Source organism: Siphateles boraxobius, unplaced genomic scaffold (assembly GCF_051911475.1).
Source record: "Siphateles boraxobius isolate OS27281-9 unplaced genomic scaffold, OSU_SipBor_1 77, whole genome shotgun sequence".
Classification (NCBI taxonomy): Eukaryota; Metazoa; Chordata; class Actinopteri; order Cypriniformes; family Leuciscidae; genus Siphateles; species Siphateles boraxobius.
Genome location: NW_027509205.1, coordinates 11,083,459 through 11,100,000, shown reverse-complemented (window position 1 = coordinate 11,100,000; position 16,542 = coordinate 11,083,459). Strand labels below are relative to the sequence as shown.

The 16,542-nt window shown below is 38.5% G+C and overlaps 1 protein-coding gene across 2 annotated transcripts; it reads left to right on the top strand.

Moving 5' to 3' along the window:
• Nucleotides 1–5,465: 5,465 nt before the first annotated feature.
• On the top strand, nucleotides 5,466–16,438 carry ankrd33aa (ankyrin repeat domain 33Aa). Of its 2 annotated transcripts, XM_077217958.1 has the most exons (5): nucleotides 5,466–5,951; nucleotides 11,279–11,637; nucleotides 11,748–11,877; nucleotides 12,295–12,435; nucleotides 14,295–16,438. In XM_077217958.1, the coding sequence occupies exons 2-5, from the start codon at nucleotides 11,359–11,361 to the stop codon at nucleotides 15,101–15,103; spliced, it is 1,359 nt and encodes a 452-aa protein (XP_077074073.1). In that variant the 5' UTR covers nucleotides 5,466–5,951; nucleotides 11,279–11,358; the 3' UTR covers nucleotides 15,104–16,438. The 2 variants fall into 2 exon arrangements, with proteins under 2 accessions (XP_077074073.1, XP_077074074.1); XM_077217959.1 differs by lacking the exon at nucleotides 5,466–5,951 and having other exon boundaries at nucleotides 11,158–11,637.
• Nucleotides 16,439–16,542: the final 104 nt, after the last annotated feature.

Below are 16,542 nucleotides of genomic sequence, written 5' to 3'. Positions count from 1 at the left end.
TCTGTAAACAATCTTATGTTATGAATCTTACAAATTCACCTTCATCACAGTGTAACTGCAAACGTGTATCAATGAAGCTATTTATAGCTTTGCCTTATATTGAGTTTGATTCCGTTACGAGCTAGTAAAATATTTTAAACTTTACAAGTATCTTTATGCGAGCTGGATAGTGAGTACTAACAGCCATGTTAATTGTTTATATGCATACTGATAAAGTTAGTTATTTTATTACTTGTGATTCTGACATGATGTCACTACATCTGGTAAAGCTGGTAAACACGTCCGACTCTTCCAGCTGAGCGAACGGCCGGGATCGCGCGTTCATTTGTTTTGGGGGCGTGGCTTTGGAAGGAGCCGAGTAGGGAGGGGGGGGGGGGGGAGTTAATGGAATAATGAGCTGTGTTTATTGTAGTCCTAAGAGGACTACAGACACTCGATTTTTATCATTTCTTTTCCAGAGTACTTACATTTTAATTATGCATTGATATATAAATACAGTTTAAACAAATTTTGACAAAAAGTATTTTTGTGGATTTCTACCTACAATACCTTTAACGTGCGCTTGTGGTCACGGAAAAAGCGCGTCAGAAACGCGCGTTTTTTGCATCAAAACGTGCGTCCTCGACGTGTGATCTGCTATTTAAATGATATTGTTTCTGTCTGCAGGTGTTTTATGCCTCTGAAGTGTTTTTGTAACAAGAAAAGAAAAACAACTCTCGGTTTCAAGTTCACTGTTTTTTATTTCAGCACCTCGGACAGTCCCTTAATCCCTTCGTTCGAGACACATCTCGCAAATTTTCCAGTTGTAATTCCGGTAACACTTTACAATAAAGTTTCAAACATTATTATTTTTTTAATGCAAAAACCACAAATTTCTGGCGCGCGTTTTCCGTGACCACAAAGTGCACGTTAAGAATGCGCGCTTTTATGGCAAATCGCGCGTCCCGCATGCCTTATGAATACTTTAGCTTGCCATCAGTGTTGCCAGATGTACGATAATTATCGTATTTGTACGATAATTTTGACCTCTGTACGATGTACGATCAATAATGAAAAAAATCCCATAATGTACGATAATTTCAGAGTTTTCAGTCGTTCGTCCAAACACACATCCTACCGCTTCTCTCTCTGACCCAGAATCATTTTGCAGGCTCACCTGCCTGCACGCAAGCACGTATACACACACACACACACACACACAGGCACCACACGTGTCGCCCGGCCCGCACGTCAACACTACTCCATCTAATCCATCCTACATGTTGGGATAAATAGCTGTATTCTGCACGTTTACGTCGTGTACGATAAAGTTCTTCCAAATACGATCATTTTGAACTTCTGGTACGATAATTGGACATTTCCAATCTGGCAACACTGCTTGCCATACGCATGTGGTGCAGGCTGCAGCGCGCTCCTTTTTCCAGGCGTGCCTATATGCCGCGGCGAGATGAAAAACATCTCAACTTTTCAGAGAGTGCCGCAAGGTCATTTGACTAAAACCAAACGGTCAGCTTCGGTCTTTCCGTATTAACAACTTCGAAAGCTCGGCCGAACAGCTGATCATAGCTGTACAGTGCGGTTTTTATTTCTCATCTCCAAATATAGCCTACTAAACACTAGATTCAGGCCCACCTCGACTTAATCCAGGCCCACCCATCTGTCACGTTCTGCATCCGCCACTGATTGTACTACTTGAAAAAAAATGCATTGCATTAACCCTGCTTGTATTTTAATGCATTGTATTTTTAGGGCTTGCATTTTTATGGGCTGAAATTTAGCATGGTTTTATATTTAAGCTGTGAATATTTAAATTCAAAATATTTCAAACACATTTTCCTTAGTAAAATTTAAATAATCCATAATCCCCTTTCATATTTCAATTCCAAAATATTCAAACTGATTAAAAATACAACCTATAATATTCAACAGGCAGTTTTCGGTCCATTTTATTTCGCTTTGCAAATCCGCTTCCACAAATCCAGTGGTTCAAATTCGACAGTAAATTCAACGTTGACATCCAGGAACTGCAGGAAAAGCAGTAGATTACCGAGCATAATCTCCATCTGGTGTTAGTCGACCTTATCAACAGGGGGTGCAAGTGTGTGTTGTTGACGAAGACCTGAGCAACAGTTAGAGCAAGCCATTCATTCATAAAAACTAATTTACAACAATTGAGCATGCATTAAGTTTTTTGTGATTATTATATGGGTCAGTATAGCAGAAAAGATGATAAAGGCACAAAATCTGTTTTTATGTTTCATTCATTAACTTCATTGTTACTTTCCTGTGTAGCCTTACATGTTATCAGCTTTTTATTTTATTTTACCATGAACGGGATTATAATCGGTTTCCCTCAATTCCTCATCATACTCAAGGATTCCCCTTCCGTCAGGAAAAAGCGCTTAATGTAGCATTAATGGACTAATACAGTGATATAAAAGACAAAACTCGCACCTTATTGGGGAAGTACATGTACTGCATTAGATTAAACTGGGAAGGGTCATAGCACTTTAATATTGTTGTCCTATATTGTTAGTTTAACTAAGTCGGTTAGGATAAAGGCGTCTGCTAAATGACTAAATGTAACTAAATAACTAAATGACATTGGCTTGTCATTCGCACATTTAGCGACCGTCTCTAAAGTAACATTGGTAGTCCTATAGGCCTAAACGTTTCTAACTTCAATAGCAAACTTCAATTTATTTGAATAAATTGCGCATTATGCCTGACACCTACATGAACACTTTACAGTTGGTTTTATGACTGTAAGTCATTCTCTTCAAATGCAATTGAAGTTATAAACGTACATTCCAATGTCGTATGTAACTTTAGAGACGGTCCCCAAATGTGCGAATGTCCAATGTTGAGCCAACTTTATGGCAGTATCACTGAAAAACGCTGAGCATTAAACTTTGCGCGTTAAATTCATATTCTGAGTCCTTCTGCTTGCCTGCGAGTTTGGTCTTTTATATCACTGTATTAGTCCATTAAGCTACGTTAAGCATTGTATAGGCTATGTGCAGCAGGGGAATCCTGACGTATTGAGGGGAACCCTAGTAGCCTACTGCATGCAGCACAATCGCCTCAATATAAGGTTGAGGCTACTAAACAATCAATAGAAATATATGTCAAACTCAAATGTAACATTGGATCTGTACATCCGCATCGTGGGAATAACATTATAATGTCGTTCACGGTAGAGAAAGATGCAGGTGGGCTACACACGAAAAGTAATCGTGAAGACACTGAATTTCACATAAAACATGCGTCATAATAATCACAGATACACTTACATTGTTGTAAATGAGTTTTTATGAATGAATGGCTTGCTCTAACTGCTGCTCAGGTCTTCGTCAACAACACGCGCTTGCACCCCCTGCTGGTGAGATAGACTAACAGCAGATGGAGATTATGCTCGGTAATCTACTGCTTTTCCTGCAGTTCCTGGATGTCAATGTTGAATTTACTGTCGAATTTGATCCACGGAATTTGTGGAAGCGAATTTGCAAAGCGAAATAAAATGGACCTAAAACCACCTGTTGAATATTATAGGTTGTATTTTTAATCAGTATGAATATTTTGAAATTGAAATATGAAAGTTGAATATGGATTATTTAATGAAAATGTGTTTGAAATGGTTTGAATTTAAATATTCACAGCTTAAATATTCCACCATGCTAAATTCCAGCCCATAAAAATGCAAGCCCTGAAAATACAATGCATTAAAATACAAGCAGGGTTGATGCAATGCATATTTTTTTCAAGTAGTGCAATTCAACAGGCTTTTTGTTTCAAAAACATTTGGCATTATTTTACTTCCATAAAGGGCTCATAATTTGTGTGGTATTTATATTAACGGACACGTTTTAATCAACACATATCAGTTTTCTTCTCTATTAAATCTCTCTCCTCTTGTGGAGAGAGTCCGTGCAAAAGCACCCCACTTGAATGATCTCTAAGGCCAGCTGAGCTTCCTCTTTCTCTGTCTCATTTCCTGAGTCTTTGCGCTGTAATAACTCTTGTGCTTCAGGTCAACAGTCTGAGAAAATAACTGTGGCCGCACATCACCTCTCCTCCAGCTCTTCGAATCCAGTTCATCCAGCCAACCTGGCCTGATACAGCTCTAAACTACAGTAAGGTTTGGCTGGCTTTGCTTTGCACTGAACAAACACTTGACACATTTTATAGGGTTACTATCATACTCACAAAGTCAGGGTTATATGAATTTATAAAGGCTAACATTCTTTTCAAAGTAAGATTTTGATTGTGCAAAGAAAGAATTGAGGTTAAGATCTGTGCTTTATGTGTGTGTGATTTTGGCCTCCTTTGGTGATTTTTGGAAAAACAATTTTTCGATGATCAGTTGCAACCAGGCTACTATAAATAGAGAAACCATGAATTTGACAAAAATTATATTGTTCCCATCTGGAATACACGAGTCATTCATGTTTGTTTTGTTCTGATATTTAATTCCAAGGCCCTGATGAAATGGGCCAAAATGTATTTTGTGGCTATTACCAACAAAAGTGTCAGCTCATTTTGCTGAACAAACTTAATTGAATTTGAAATATTGTGCTGAGTCTGTTGTGGTTGTTCACAATGCCATGATGTCATGCATAAGTGCCCTCTTCTGTTTTAAGAGTTTCTGCTTTCTGATTATGATTAACTTTCAGAGAAGTTAACTCAAAGCACTTTGGGCCTCATTCACTAATCATTACATTTTGCATATTTATGTGGGCAGGAAATGTTCTCAGACAAAACCTCTGTCAGATTCACTGTGATTTAGAAGTCCACTGGGATGTGAGTTTTGTACACATGTTTTTCAGTTGGTTCTAAATATCTTAAATTTAGAATACATAGTGCAAACGTAATAATTAAGATTTCTGTGCAAAAGATGTGTATGCAGATGTTACGCACAAATGTGTATGTGAATGAGACCCATTGTTTTGAGTGAACAATAATTTAGATTTATAATTTTAAATCCTCAAAACATGCAATAACAGAAAGTGTTAGCAGAAAGCCAAAGTGACTTTAACGCACCTGACGTAATAATTACGACTTTTTAGGAAAACCTGAATGCACGATTTATTACAGATGTCATGACGACATGCATGAAAATGATAGCCTAGATTTTTAAATTCATTAGTTACAGATTCATGAGTCCTAAAAAAACAGGTGTCTTCACTGGTCGGCCAAGAAATAATAATTATTATGGTATTGGAACCATAGATTGGAACAGATTAATCACAGTTGGTAAGATTAGTTTCAGTTTCAGTCCCTCTGATTTTTCACATGACTGCTGCCAGATGAGTGACGCCTGGCTGTAAGATGTGCCACGAGGTGTTACCTGGGCTTGTCTGATATGTTTAAGCATGTTTTAATTAGCTAAACTCTACCATACTCTGATCCATAGCTATTTCAGGGCATGTAAGACATGGCAGGTGCAAGCAGGCAAGAAACAATCCAATTCAACCTGCTAAAAAATCAGTGGCAGTGTGATTTTAATAACTGCATCAGTTCATAATACACATCATGCAATTCCCAGCACACACGTGATCTGTAAGGTTTACTGTTATATGTTTTTTATAAGTGTAACATTCTTTTAATTTGAAATATGCCAGCTCCGACCACAGAAGTGAAGCAGTGACAGTCGCACTGGCAGCTGCCATTTCTTAATGTTAATCCACAAATCTCCTGTAATCAGGATGAGTGGACATGCTTGTCTTAACAGAGCACCTGTGTCAAGATTTAGAAAGATTCCTCAGTGATCGGAGGCCAAGCAGTATCGTAGGGCTGGGAGGAGGGGACAGGCAGGGCCACGGCTCTGTCCGGCGGGATCACACAGTCTAAGAATCCATACTGGGAGAACTACACAGACACAGCAGGAGCAATGATCTGATCACCCAGTGAGACGTGGACAACATTAAACCTTCTTCTGAGCGCTTTTAATGGTGAGATACAATGGTTGTGTTTATTGATTTGGTGCATATAGATTTTGGAGAGGTTTGGGAAACAAGCAGAATTGCTGAAAGGGCACATTAAGTGGTACAACAGAACGGAGTGTGTATAGAAACAAGTTACTAGCATATTATTAGTTTTTGCTTCAAAATTATGCTAAAACATGTTACATTACTGCACAAGTATATATATATCGGTTGTTAACGTGACATTTAATTTTATTGTCCTTGAAAAATAAGACAATTTTTATCATTTGGACATTTTGTCTGTAAAACATAAAATGATCTTCTAATGTTTAGATTTCAAAATGTGTTTATTTATTTGTCAAATTGAAATTGTGATGTGAGTGTTCACATCATGAACCCCAAAAATGTGTCAATATGAGCAATGTGAAATAGAAATATAATTTTATTTCAAATAAGGCATTATCTATTTGGGATGCTGCTTTTAAATATTGGTCATGAATTTACATATTGCCCAAAGAATTTAGAAAAGTCTACATACGATTTTGTAACCAATTATTGAGTCGTGGAATCACTCACAAAAAATATTTCTAATTGGGCAATCTCTGTTTTGTCCTGTGGAATGGATAATATAATGCTTAATAAGAATAAAATAATTTCAACTTTAAAATAAGTAAAACATTGCATATATATGTGCTTATAATATGCGACTTTGTTCTTCTTTTTTGGTAAGTCGGGGGGAAAAAAATGCTGGTCACTTTTTTTTTAGTTTCTTTTTTTACTTATTTTAAAAATATGGTTGCTTGTTAGGAATATCTAACACGCAACTTCGTTTCTTTACATTTATGGTCGCTGTATTCTCCAATACATTGATAGACACTCTGCTCACAGCTAATAGCCAATCTGTGCAATAATAAAAGTGCTGTAGCATAATTCGTCGTATTTTTCGATGATAATAAATAATACAATATTATTTGACTTGTTTTGGGTTTGTTTTTAAAGCTGCTGTTTCTTATCAGTACTTGCTTACAGCAGTGTGTTGTGCATGTATTGGCAGTAGCAAGTCTACTTGCTCTGCAGCAGCAATAACAGCAGCAGCAGCATAGCAGATCTAGGCCTATTCTACCAAAACTAAGCATATCAACATTGGCATATCCATTACCATGCCAAACACTCAGAGAGTTGTCATTATGTATATCACACCACAAGACACAACACCATTGAAACCAAAAAATTCACAGAAGTAAAACCTAAAAACAGAGTTTTCATTAAACAAATGTCAAATGTGCATAAAGCTTGACTGGTATTGTGCAGTATTGTGTTTTGGCTGACAGTGGGACAGTGTTGTTGTAACTGTATGGTCTGAAGAGTTAAACCAGCATGTGGACAGTGTGGTTCTCATAGGACAGACTGTTTATGTGGCACTAACAGGGAATGTTTTCCCATCCTCACTACCCCCTTCTGTCTCTCTCTCTCACACACACACACACACACACACACACACACATACATACACACACACACACACACACGCAGTGCATGTCAGTCTACACTGGCTGCTGTGCTACCAGTAACAATGGCTAAATATAGCTGGGAAAGCACTGTGAGAGCAATTTTTTTATTAAAGATTCAAAATTAAAAATGAGCAATGCTGCATGTAGCTTCTCTTTCTATAGGCAAGGCAAGTTTATTTAGATAGCACATTTCATTCACTATGGGAATTCAAAGTGCTTTACAGAAAGGAATTAAAATAATCACAAAATAAATTTAAGGAAAATTAAAACAGGTATAAAAGAAATTATAAGAGATATATGATAGAGTTATAAAATGAATTAAAAGAGTAAAAAGATGATACAAAGATAAACCTCTCATCTGGCAAAACACCGGTGTATCATATTTTTCACAACTCCCAGTTTTACTCTGAGATTTTCCCATGGTGATTACAATGTGTCTTTGGTGTTCTTTCGGCGCACCTAAGAAATCTATTGGACGTCTCCAATAGACCCAATTTTTCCCTAAAATTGGAAAGAAGGAGCTCTAGGACTGACTCACGGGGTAACCTCGGGTTCACTGCCTCATCATTCCACACCCCAAAAACCCATTTATTCGGAAGCTCTAGGAATGGAATCAATCCAGTCCGCACCCCACAGAACCTCGAGTTTAATCACGTCAAACTTACTACTCCAACACAGACCCAGGCCATCAGCATGGTTTCATCTCTCTTACCCAATTCTCAGTGCCATTTGAGTTCAGTTTAGAATAAAATGGAGGATTCAAAATAAAATACAGTGTAATCAGTCAGACGTACAGTAATCATTCAGTAAATGCACAGCTAAACAGATGTGTTTTGAGTCTGGATTTGAATGTGACTACTATAGGAGCACATCTGATCTCTTCTGGAAGCTTGTTCTAGCTGTGGCTGGTATAGTAGCTAAAAGCGGACTCGCCATGCTTAGAGTGAACCCTTGGTATGTCTAGCTAATGGTAATTTTTTTTCTATAGAAAAGGTGAGAAAAGTAGCCATAGAAAATTCTTTTATCAGAGACTAACCTGAGTAACCTGAGGTTAAGTGCTCTGTGGCTTGCTCCTGGAGGTTTGAATGTGGGAATGGTCTGAACTATTATGATTTTGATTAATCAAAAGTATGATATATAAGCAGACAAATTACTCATGAGGTTAAAGTTTGACTAATTGATTCTGTTCTCCTGAGCAATTAGCACAATACGCTCTGTCCAAACCATTTACAGAATGGCAACAATATTAGAAATTAAAGATGTATGCTTGACTTGTGAAATGGTTCCTCATTTTGCAGTTCACTTACACTTACCTACACGTACACTTACTGACCTTGTTTTCAACATTCCTTTGAATATTTTCAGAAAGCCTGAACAAAAGTTCATAGGTTCCTTCTCGTTCACATTCATCATGTTGCTTAAATGTTTTGGTTCGTAAGTTCCGCCATCAGCCAAAATAATTAACAGTAACTATGTTCTCCTGTACTAAATAGCCTCATCCCAGACATATTGTGAAGCTCTGTTACAGCACAGTTGTTTGAATTTGTGCAGATTACTGTCTGTCAATCACAACAATGTTCGCCTCAGGTGAGACTCTTCATTCTAATTTTAAATCCTAAAGGGCCATAAATGGCTACAAATCTGGCTATCCACAACACTACTCTGCAAAAAAGTATGCATGCATGAAAAACGTCTCGGTTACATATGGTAACCCTCGTTCCCTGAAGGAGGGAACGGAGACGCCACGTCGAGACCGACGAATAGGAATCTCGCTAGAGAGGCCAATCTACTTCGAGTGAAACTAAACGAGCCAATACACATTGGCGTGCAATCATTTGCAAAAGCTGCTCTGCCACGCAGCACAGGTATATAACGAGCAGCAGGTGCGATTGCACTTCAGTTTTTTGCTGAGGAGCCGAGCCGATGAGCTGGCTGCCCAGGCGGGCCGCAGTAGATGTGGCGACAGGACGTGGTGTCTCCAGGGCTGGAGGAACCACCGGGACGGTTTCTGGCAGTGAAAGGTGCTGTCCAAGACCCAGTGAGCTCCTCATGCACCTCCGGGAAGAAAGGAACTGAGGTGGGTTGCTGAAAACCACCGCACGCCACCCCGAGAAACCAATCATCCCGCCTTGAGGGCTCGGGACACGGTGAAGGGTTCCACACAAGCCCGATCCTGTTGGCGGCCCGGGAAAGCATGGTCATCATCTCCGGGTCTGACTCTGTCACCGCTGCCACACCTGAAGGGGGCGCGGCGTCGAATCGTCATCCGCAGAGAAGTCTGACCCACCCTCCGATGCAGCGATCGACATCTGTTCATCGTGGAGAGCGTCGAAGGAAACGATTAGTACACACCTCCAGCATGCTCTAGCACGTTCCATCGGCGGCTCTACTGGCTGCGGCGCGTGGGAGGGATGAGGGTTCCTAGGGGGTTGGTTCCCCGAAGGAAGCCCGCTCACCATAATCCTCAGGTCACCTGCACCACTGCCTGAAGTAACCCTCTGTGGAGACTCCCAGGGACTCCGCCCCTTTGCAGGAACGAGAGTCTCGACCGTAGCTCCGCGATGGTCATCTTCCCACAATATGTAAATGACTCATCCACGAAAGCTGCCTCAGCGTGTTCAATGCCCAGACGCGCGATGACTTCCTTCGGTACATAGATGTCGATCGGGACCATCCAGCGGTCCCAGTTAATGACCGCATCCAGAAACACACAGGTAGAGTGATGTCTTTAAAAAGACGCGCTCTACCCATGTAAGCTCTTTAAGCGGACTGCCCTCTTGATGCTGAAGCACACAGGAGAACGGTCGCAGCGGACACGGACAGGAATTTGCACCTGTCGTACGCTGTCTTTCCTACTGGTGATCTTACCAGCAATAAGAACAGCCTTTCAGCGCTCTCACAGCACACCTTACCAGCTGTGAAAACAGCCCTTTTGTTTTGCTCAGTTTTTAAACAGGCAACAAAAGAGAAAGAGAGAGAGAGAAATCGACCCCACTGCAGTGCTGTATCGCCAACACCAGCCACGGGAGATCCTCTTGAGAACTCGTTCACACTCTGTAGACATCAGCATCGAAGTGCTCGGCTCCGAAGCAAAAGCTGAAGTGCAATCGCACCTGCTGCTCGTTATATACCCGCGCAGCTGTTGCAAATGATTGCACACCAATGTGCATTGGCTCGTTTAGTTTCACTCGATGTAGATTGGCCTCTCTAGCGAGATTCCTATTTGACGGTCTCGACGAGGTGTCGAGGAACTGAGTGAAAGTTTTGTGTACACGTTACCATTACCAGATTATTTTTTTCTTTAAACTTCACTTGAGGGGCTTCGTAATGGAAGACACCCCCCCCCTCCCCCCCTTACTTTAAGCATAAAACGTATTATCTTTAGTTAAAGGTACACTATGTAACTCTAGCAGTTAAAAAACAAACCTGCATGGCATGCATTTTGTGGAAGAACATTGTCTTGGTTGTGCTTCGGCTCTGCATGACTGTGAGGATGAATATTACACTTCACAATAGATAATGCTAGATATAGATAACTTCATTAGAGAATTACATATGGCAATTTGTCTGTTTAGATACTTTTAATGATGTGACAAAAATACTAATTTTGATAATGATTGTTTCTCCTCAACTAAATAAGATTTTTTTTTTAATGTTCAAGTAATTTTAATATAGCAGGCAACTAAACAGGACAGTTTTTTACTTTATTTTAGCTATTATTTCCTACTATGGCACTTAGTAAACTTGTCATAAAAGTAAAAACATTAGCTCATATGTACGTGGTCTGTTGGACTATCAAAGTGGGGTTTCATATAAACCTTTATGTATATCTTTGCATCCTAGATTCCAGGGAGGGAGCAGCGAGGACACAGGTGATGATGAAGTGCCTGCTGAGCGTGTGAGTTCTGGCTCGTGCTGGCCAGATGGCTGAGGTTAAAGTCACGGTGCAGGAGGATCCAAATCTGGGCATTGGTCCAGATGAGGATGCCTCTGAGTTGTCAGTTTCTGAGAATGATTCAGATTCTGGGAGTGTGCTGTCAGATGACTCAGTGCTCCCTAACTATGAGCGGGAAGATGCCAGTGGAGGCCCTGCCAACACCTTGTACCAAGCCTGTGCCAAGAACAATGCGGCAGCCCTACGCAGAGTTTTGGAGAGGGGTGTTACAAGAGACGAAGTCATGGAACTAGACATAAACGGCAGGGTAGGTAGTGAGATAACTCACAAAGCATCATTCGCATAACAGAAATTTGGCAGAAGAGATGGTTTACATCTTTGTATATGCTGACAAATGTTCTTCTTGTTCTCTGATAGAACGGTCTGATGTTGGCCGTCTCAAAAGGCTTTGTTGATATTGTGTATGGACTCAACCAGTGCTCATTTCTGGATATCAATCATCAGGATAATGATGGCAATACTGCACTCATGATCGCTGCACAGGCTGGTAGGATCTTTAATAACACATTAAACTATATTCTGATAAGGTTCTCTCAAAGCTATGAACAAACATTCTTCCAGTAACGTTAATAGAATATTCTGTCAAAGTTATCTGCACGAAAACATCAGCACAAAAACATATTTCATAGAATGTAACATTTAGTTGAACGTTCGTCTATGTTTTTAAATGTTATATTTGTTACTTTTTGAATGTTAGCAAAACATCTTAAAACATTTTTTTGTTATCTGTTGAAGGACTAATTAATGATAATTATTAACAATTTAATAATTATACCATGTTGAACATTTTATTCAATGTGTTACTTTCCGATTCTTTGTAAATGTTTGTGAAATTTACTAGCAATTTGTAAATGTTAATTGTTTCTACACTAAACTTATTCAATTAAATCTATAAATATTGCAGGTTTCGTATCCATCCTCACCTACATCCTAAATTACTTCTCTGGGGTGGACATGGATCTCCGGGACAACCGAGGCTTCACCGCACTCCTCAAGGCTGTCATGCAGGGCAGCGATGACTGTGTGGCATCACTGCTCATGGCTGGTATGTTATTTTAGGATTGTAATAATTAGTTTACACACTGCCCAGGTCAGATAGGTTGAGTTCCTACCAGCTTTCTTTAGGCAGTTGTGAATGGTTGCATAATATTGGAAACCATGGGATGCTGTTTCTGTTTCATCCCAGAACATCCCCAAAGAAGAGCCCAATCTATAAAATAGGTGTAGTCGCATACTGTTGTTATAAATGTAATGATTTAAACACAATGCAACACATACATAACACATATAACACATAAAAGTGTTGCGACATTTTTATACTCAGTTGTTTATGCTATACTTCATAAACAGTTGTATATACTATATTTTATAAGAGAATGACAAATTTACACATCAAAATGTTGTAAGTTACAAAAGTCTGAAACCAAATGCTGCTGTTTTGCAATTTTCTTTTTTTCTTTTGCATTAAAAATAATATTATCATCATAATAAGATGATTGAAAATTTAAAAACTCAAATAAAATTTCTGGTACTGGACATTTCTTTGTATCCAAAAATTGTAATCTGGACTTTTAACGTGACTTTTGGACCCAGTTGTAAACACTAACCAGGATGCCAGGATTATGTAGTCAAAATGCCACAATACATAGGAATATAAATAGTACTGTAGTTAGATGTGTGCCTACAGAAAAATGATGTGCACAGGGTAGTGAGGTGAAGAAGATAAAAGTGATTTGGTGACACATGACGTAAGCTTGAACAGGTTTAAAAGACAAACCTGAGGACATTTTCTTTTCTGATCCCTTGGATTATTAGCCCTGACGGCAAGTAATGGATTAGCCATGTGTGCACTTAAGAGTGATTATTTAGACCAGTTACAATTCAGGACACTTATTGCACCTTCAGTGCACGTAGTCAACTGTCAAATAGTCAGTGTCTTTCACTTAATGAATAAGTACTAAATACACTCAATTTAACAATCTTCTAAATAAGAAATGTTATTGCCTGTGTGTTGGTCTTGAATTTTTCTGTATTTGTTATGAAAAAGGGCAGTTGATAGGTAAAAACTGGTTATATAACCTAAGTTGGACAAGCTAATATTAATAATAGATTAAATGATCCTGTTTTGAATGATTATACATTTAATCTTGTCAGATAAAAAAATTTCTCTTACTTGAAAATCTTGTAAATGCTGAACAAAGTTAACGACTTTTCTTTCACACTTAGGATGATTCATCTGATTGGTTCAGATCATTAAAATATATATATTTTATAAAATGTTTTAATGGAAATGCAAAATTAATCAAGACAATATATTGATGTTATACCCAAAGTTGCCACTCGGTGGGGTAACACCAATTGCTAATATTTTTCTAGTCAACAACCAATACATTGTTCACACATTATGCATTTCTTACCAGAGCAACTATAACCAAAGATTAAACTCAGCTAAACCTGTTCTGCCTTCAAACATTAAAACACTTTACTTAGACTAAACATTCTTAGATTTTTTTTTAAACCAAACTGAACATGATCTCTTACTAAAATGTCTTTCAGAGTAACTTATTTGAGACTTGCAACATAGCAATACTGTAGTCTGCAGATTAAAAAACTATGCAATTTTAAACAAATCCTATTTATTTATTTTTTCCTATTAATTGTTAATTTGCATGTAAATTAGCAGAACACCTAATCACAAAAAAAATCTAAATATATTTGTGTGGATTTGTGCATGAGAATGTGCTATAGAATGCTGAATTTGTTTTTAAAAGGATTTTGAAAAAAATATTATTTTGTTATGCTTTCTGATATTTGGCTAAAAGAATGTATTTCAGTGTCTAAGCAATGAGGAAAAATTCTAATATCATCATGGTTTACATCTACTGCATGGCTCTCTTTTGCTAGGGGCCGACATAAATGTTGTGGACGCCACAAGGGGGAAGAATATACGAGAATGGGCTCTGAAGACAGGTCGCTTTGAAACATTATACAAGCTTAGACGACTGAACAGCAGACCTCAGGCTGAACAATTCTGTGAAAAATATGTCCCAGAGTGGCCTGACCTGAAGGAGCTGGTGGCCAAGGCCACAGCCACAAAAAGCACAGGACAGAAGGTCACCCATCGCCTGAAGTCCACGTTCACTTTTAGTTTTCCACATGACCCCCAGGACAATGGCATCTTGGACCATATGGTGCGTATGACCACAAGCTTCCACAGCCCCTTGGTGGTCACCGGATGCCGTCCATTGTGTCCCTCGAGCCCGCCGGAGGTCGGCAAGAGACGCCTGGCTGTGCCTGAACTGATGCAGATGCACCCGGGGAAAAAGCTTGAGGAACACACGATACGGCACAGCAACGACTCCCTCTCTGCCGCGTCTACCTCTGCCTCTTCTGTCTCGGTGGCCTCATGCTGTTCCAACGCCGAGCGGAGAGGCAGCGTGCTCTCAATGGCCTCCAATGGCATCCTCAAGTTCGTCCCGCGCAGCATGGCCCGCCGCAATAGCGTGTTCCCCGCCGGCTGTGTCCCCCAAATTCAAGTGACCAAGTCTGGAGAGCCAACACCCAAAAAGGAGAAGAAGAAGAAGCGAACCAAAGGTTACTTAGAGCCACCGATATGGAAGTACAAGGAAGCTAAAGAGGAGAGGAAAAAAGAGAAGAAAAAATCAGAACAAGAGAAAGCAGATAAAGATGCCAAGAAAAAAGTCAAAAAATGAGTAAACTGCCAACAGATTGCCATGATGCTCTCAGATTTGTCTGCCATCATTCTAGATCTGTCATACTTGCTAATAAGAGGTAAAAGGGAAATGGATCATGTTTCTATGGATGGATATTATTCTCATGTTTTAAATGGATGTTTGGCAGCGCAATGCAGTCTAATTTGATTCATCCATATAACCTCAATATGATTAATACCTCTCCAATAACTAGTAGGCCTATACAGTATTAACAACCATTTTTAACATTTTAACCTCTTCGTTTCATTTCTTATGTATTCAGGTCTTCTTTTCTAAGCCCATTCTACTCAATGTATTTGCTATGCCATCATTATTTATTTTAATAGACGATTTTACGAAAGACTTTAAATGCTACACTCCTGTTTAAAAGTTTGTGGTCAGTAAGATTTTGTTCACCAAGGCTGCATTGATCAGTACACAGTAAAAAAACTGAAATACTCTGAAATAATATTACAATTTAAATTAACTGTTTTCTGTGTCAATATATTTTAAAATATTCCTGTGATGGCAAAGCTGAATTTTTAGCATCTTTACTCCAGTCGTGAGTATTACATGATCCTTCAGAAATCATTCTAATATGCTGATTTGCTGCTCAAGTATAATGTTAAAAATAGCTTAATATTTTGTGTAAACCATTTTCTAGGATTCTTTTATAAATAAAACGTTCAAAAGAACAGCATTTATTTGAAATAGAAATATTTAGTTACATTATAAATGCCTTTAATGTCACTTTTGATTGATTGAATGCATCCTCGCTGAATAAAAGTATTCATTTCTTTCAAAAAAATTCTAACCACAAACTTTTGAATGGTAGAGTATTTGTCTCTTTACTGTTATTTTCATTTGTTCGTATTGGAATCCAATATTCTACAGGGGACTTTAAAAGTCACATCATAGCAGTTTGACTATGTTTACTTTGCACTTTAATAGTTTAAGTCTTTTATCATACAGACAAAATGACAAAATATTTATCATTCCTCTTTGCTTCTATGCAGTTGTTTGAAATTAATTATTAAGGATTTGTTCATTACATTATCTTTTTGTGTCTCAGGGAAAACACTTTATAAAAGCAGGCACTAAACTGACCACATGGAAAGCTAAATCTATGCAACACCCTGTATTTATTTATTATTAGTGTTATTGGTCTGTGCATGAAAATCCTTCAGACTGCAAGATGGAATTTGTACTGTACATTGCACCTGACAATATTTGTATATGTTTGTTTTGACTTGTGATATTTTAGTTGCATGTAAATTGAAAACATTATTTTATGAAACAAAAAAAGTCTAATTCAATAAAGTTTAAACACACCTATTTGTGACTCATCTTATTGTACACTTATTTAGTTCCATGGTATCAGTGGAGGTTTTAAACCAATCACTGAGCATAAGGCAAAGATATAATTGGAGCAGTAAGGT

What these genes read in the sequence shown, in the direction of transcription:
- ankrd33aa (XM_077217958.1), top strand. Translation starts at nt 11,359, where the DNA reads ATGGCTGAGGTTAAAGTCACGGTGCAGGAGGATCCAAATCTGGGCATT. An exon ending in CATGATCGCTGCACAGGCTG is followed by an intron (nt 11,878 to 12,294) that starts GTAGGATCTTTA and finishes TAAATATTGCAG; the next exon opens with GTTTCGTATCCATCCTCACC. An exon ending in GGCATCACTGCTCATGGCTG is followed by an intron (nt 12,436 to 14,294) that starts GTATGTTATTTT and finishes CTCTTTTGCTAG; the next exon opens with GGGCCGACATAAATGTTGTG.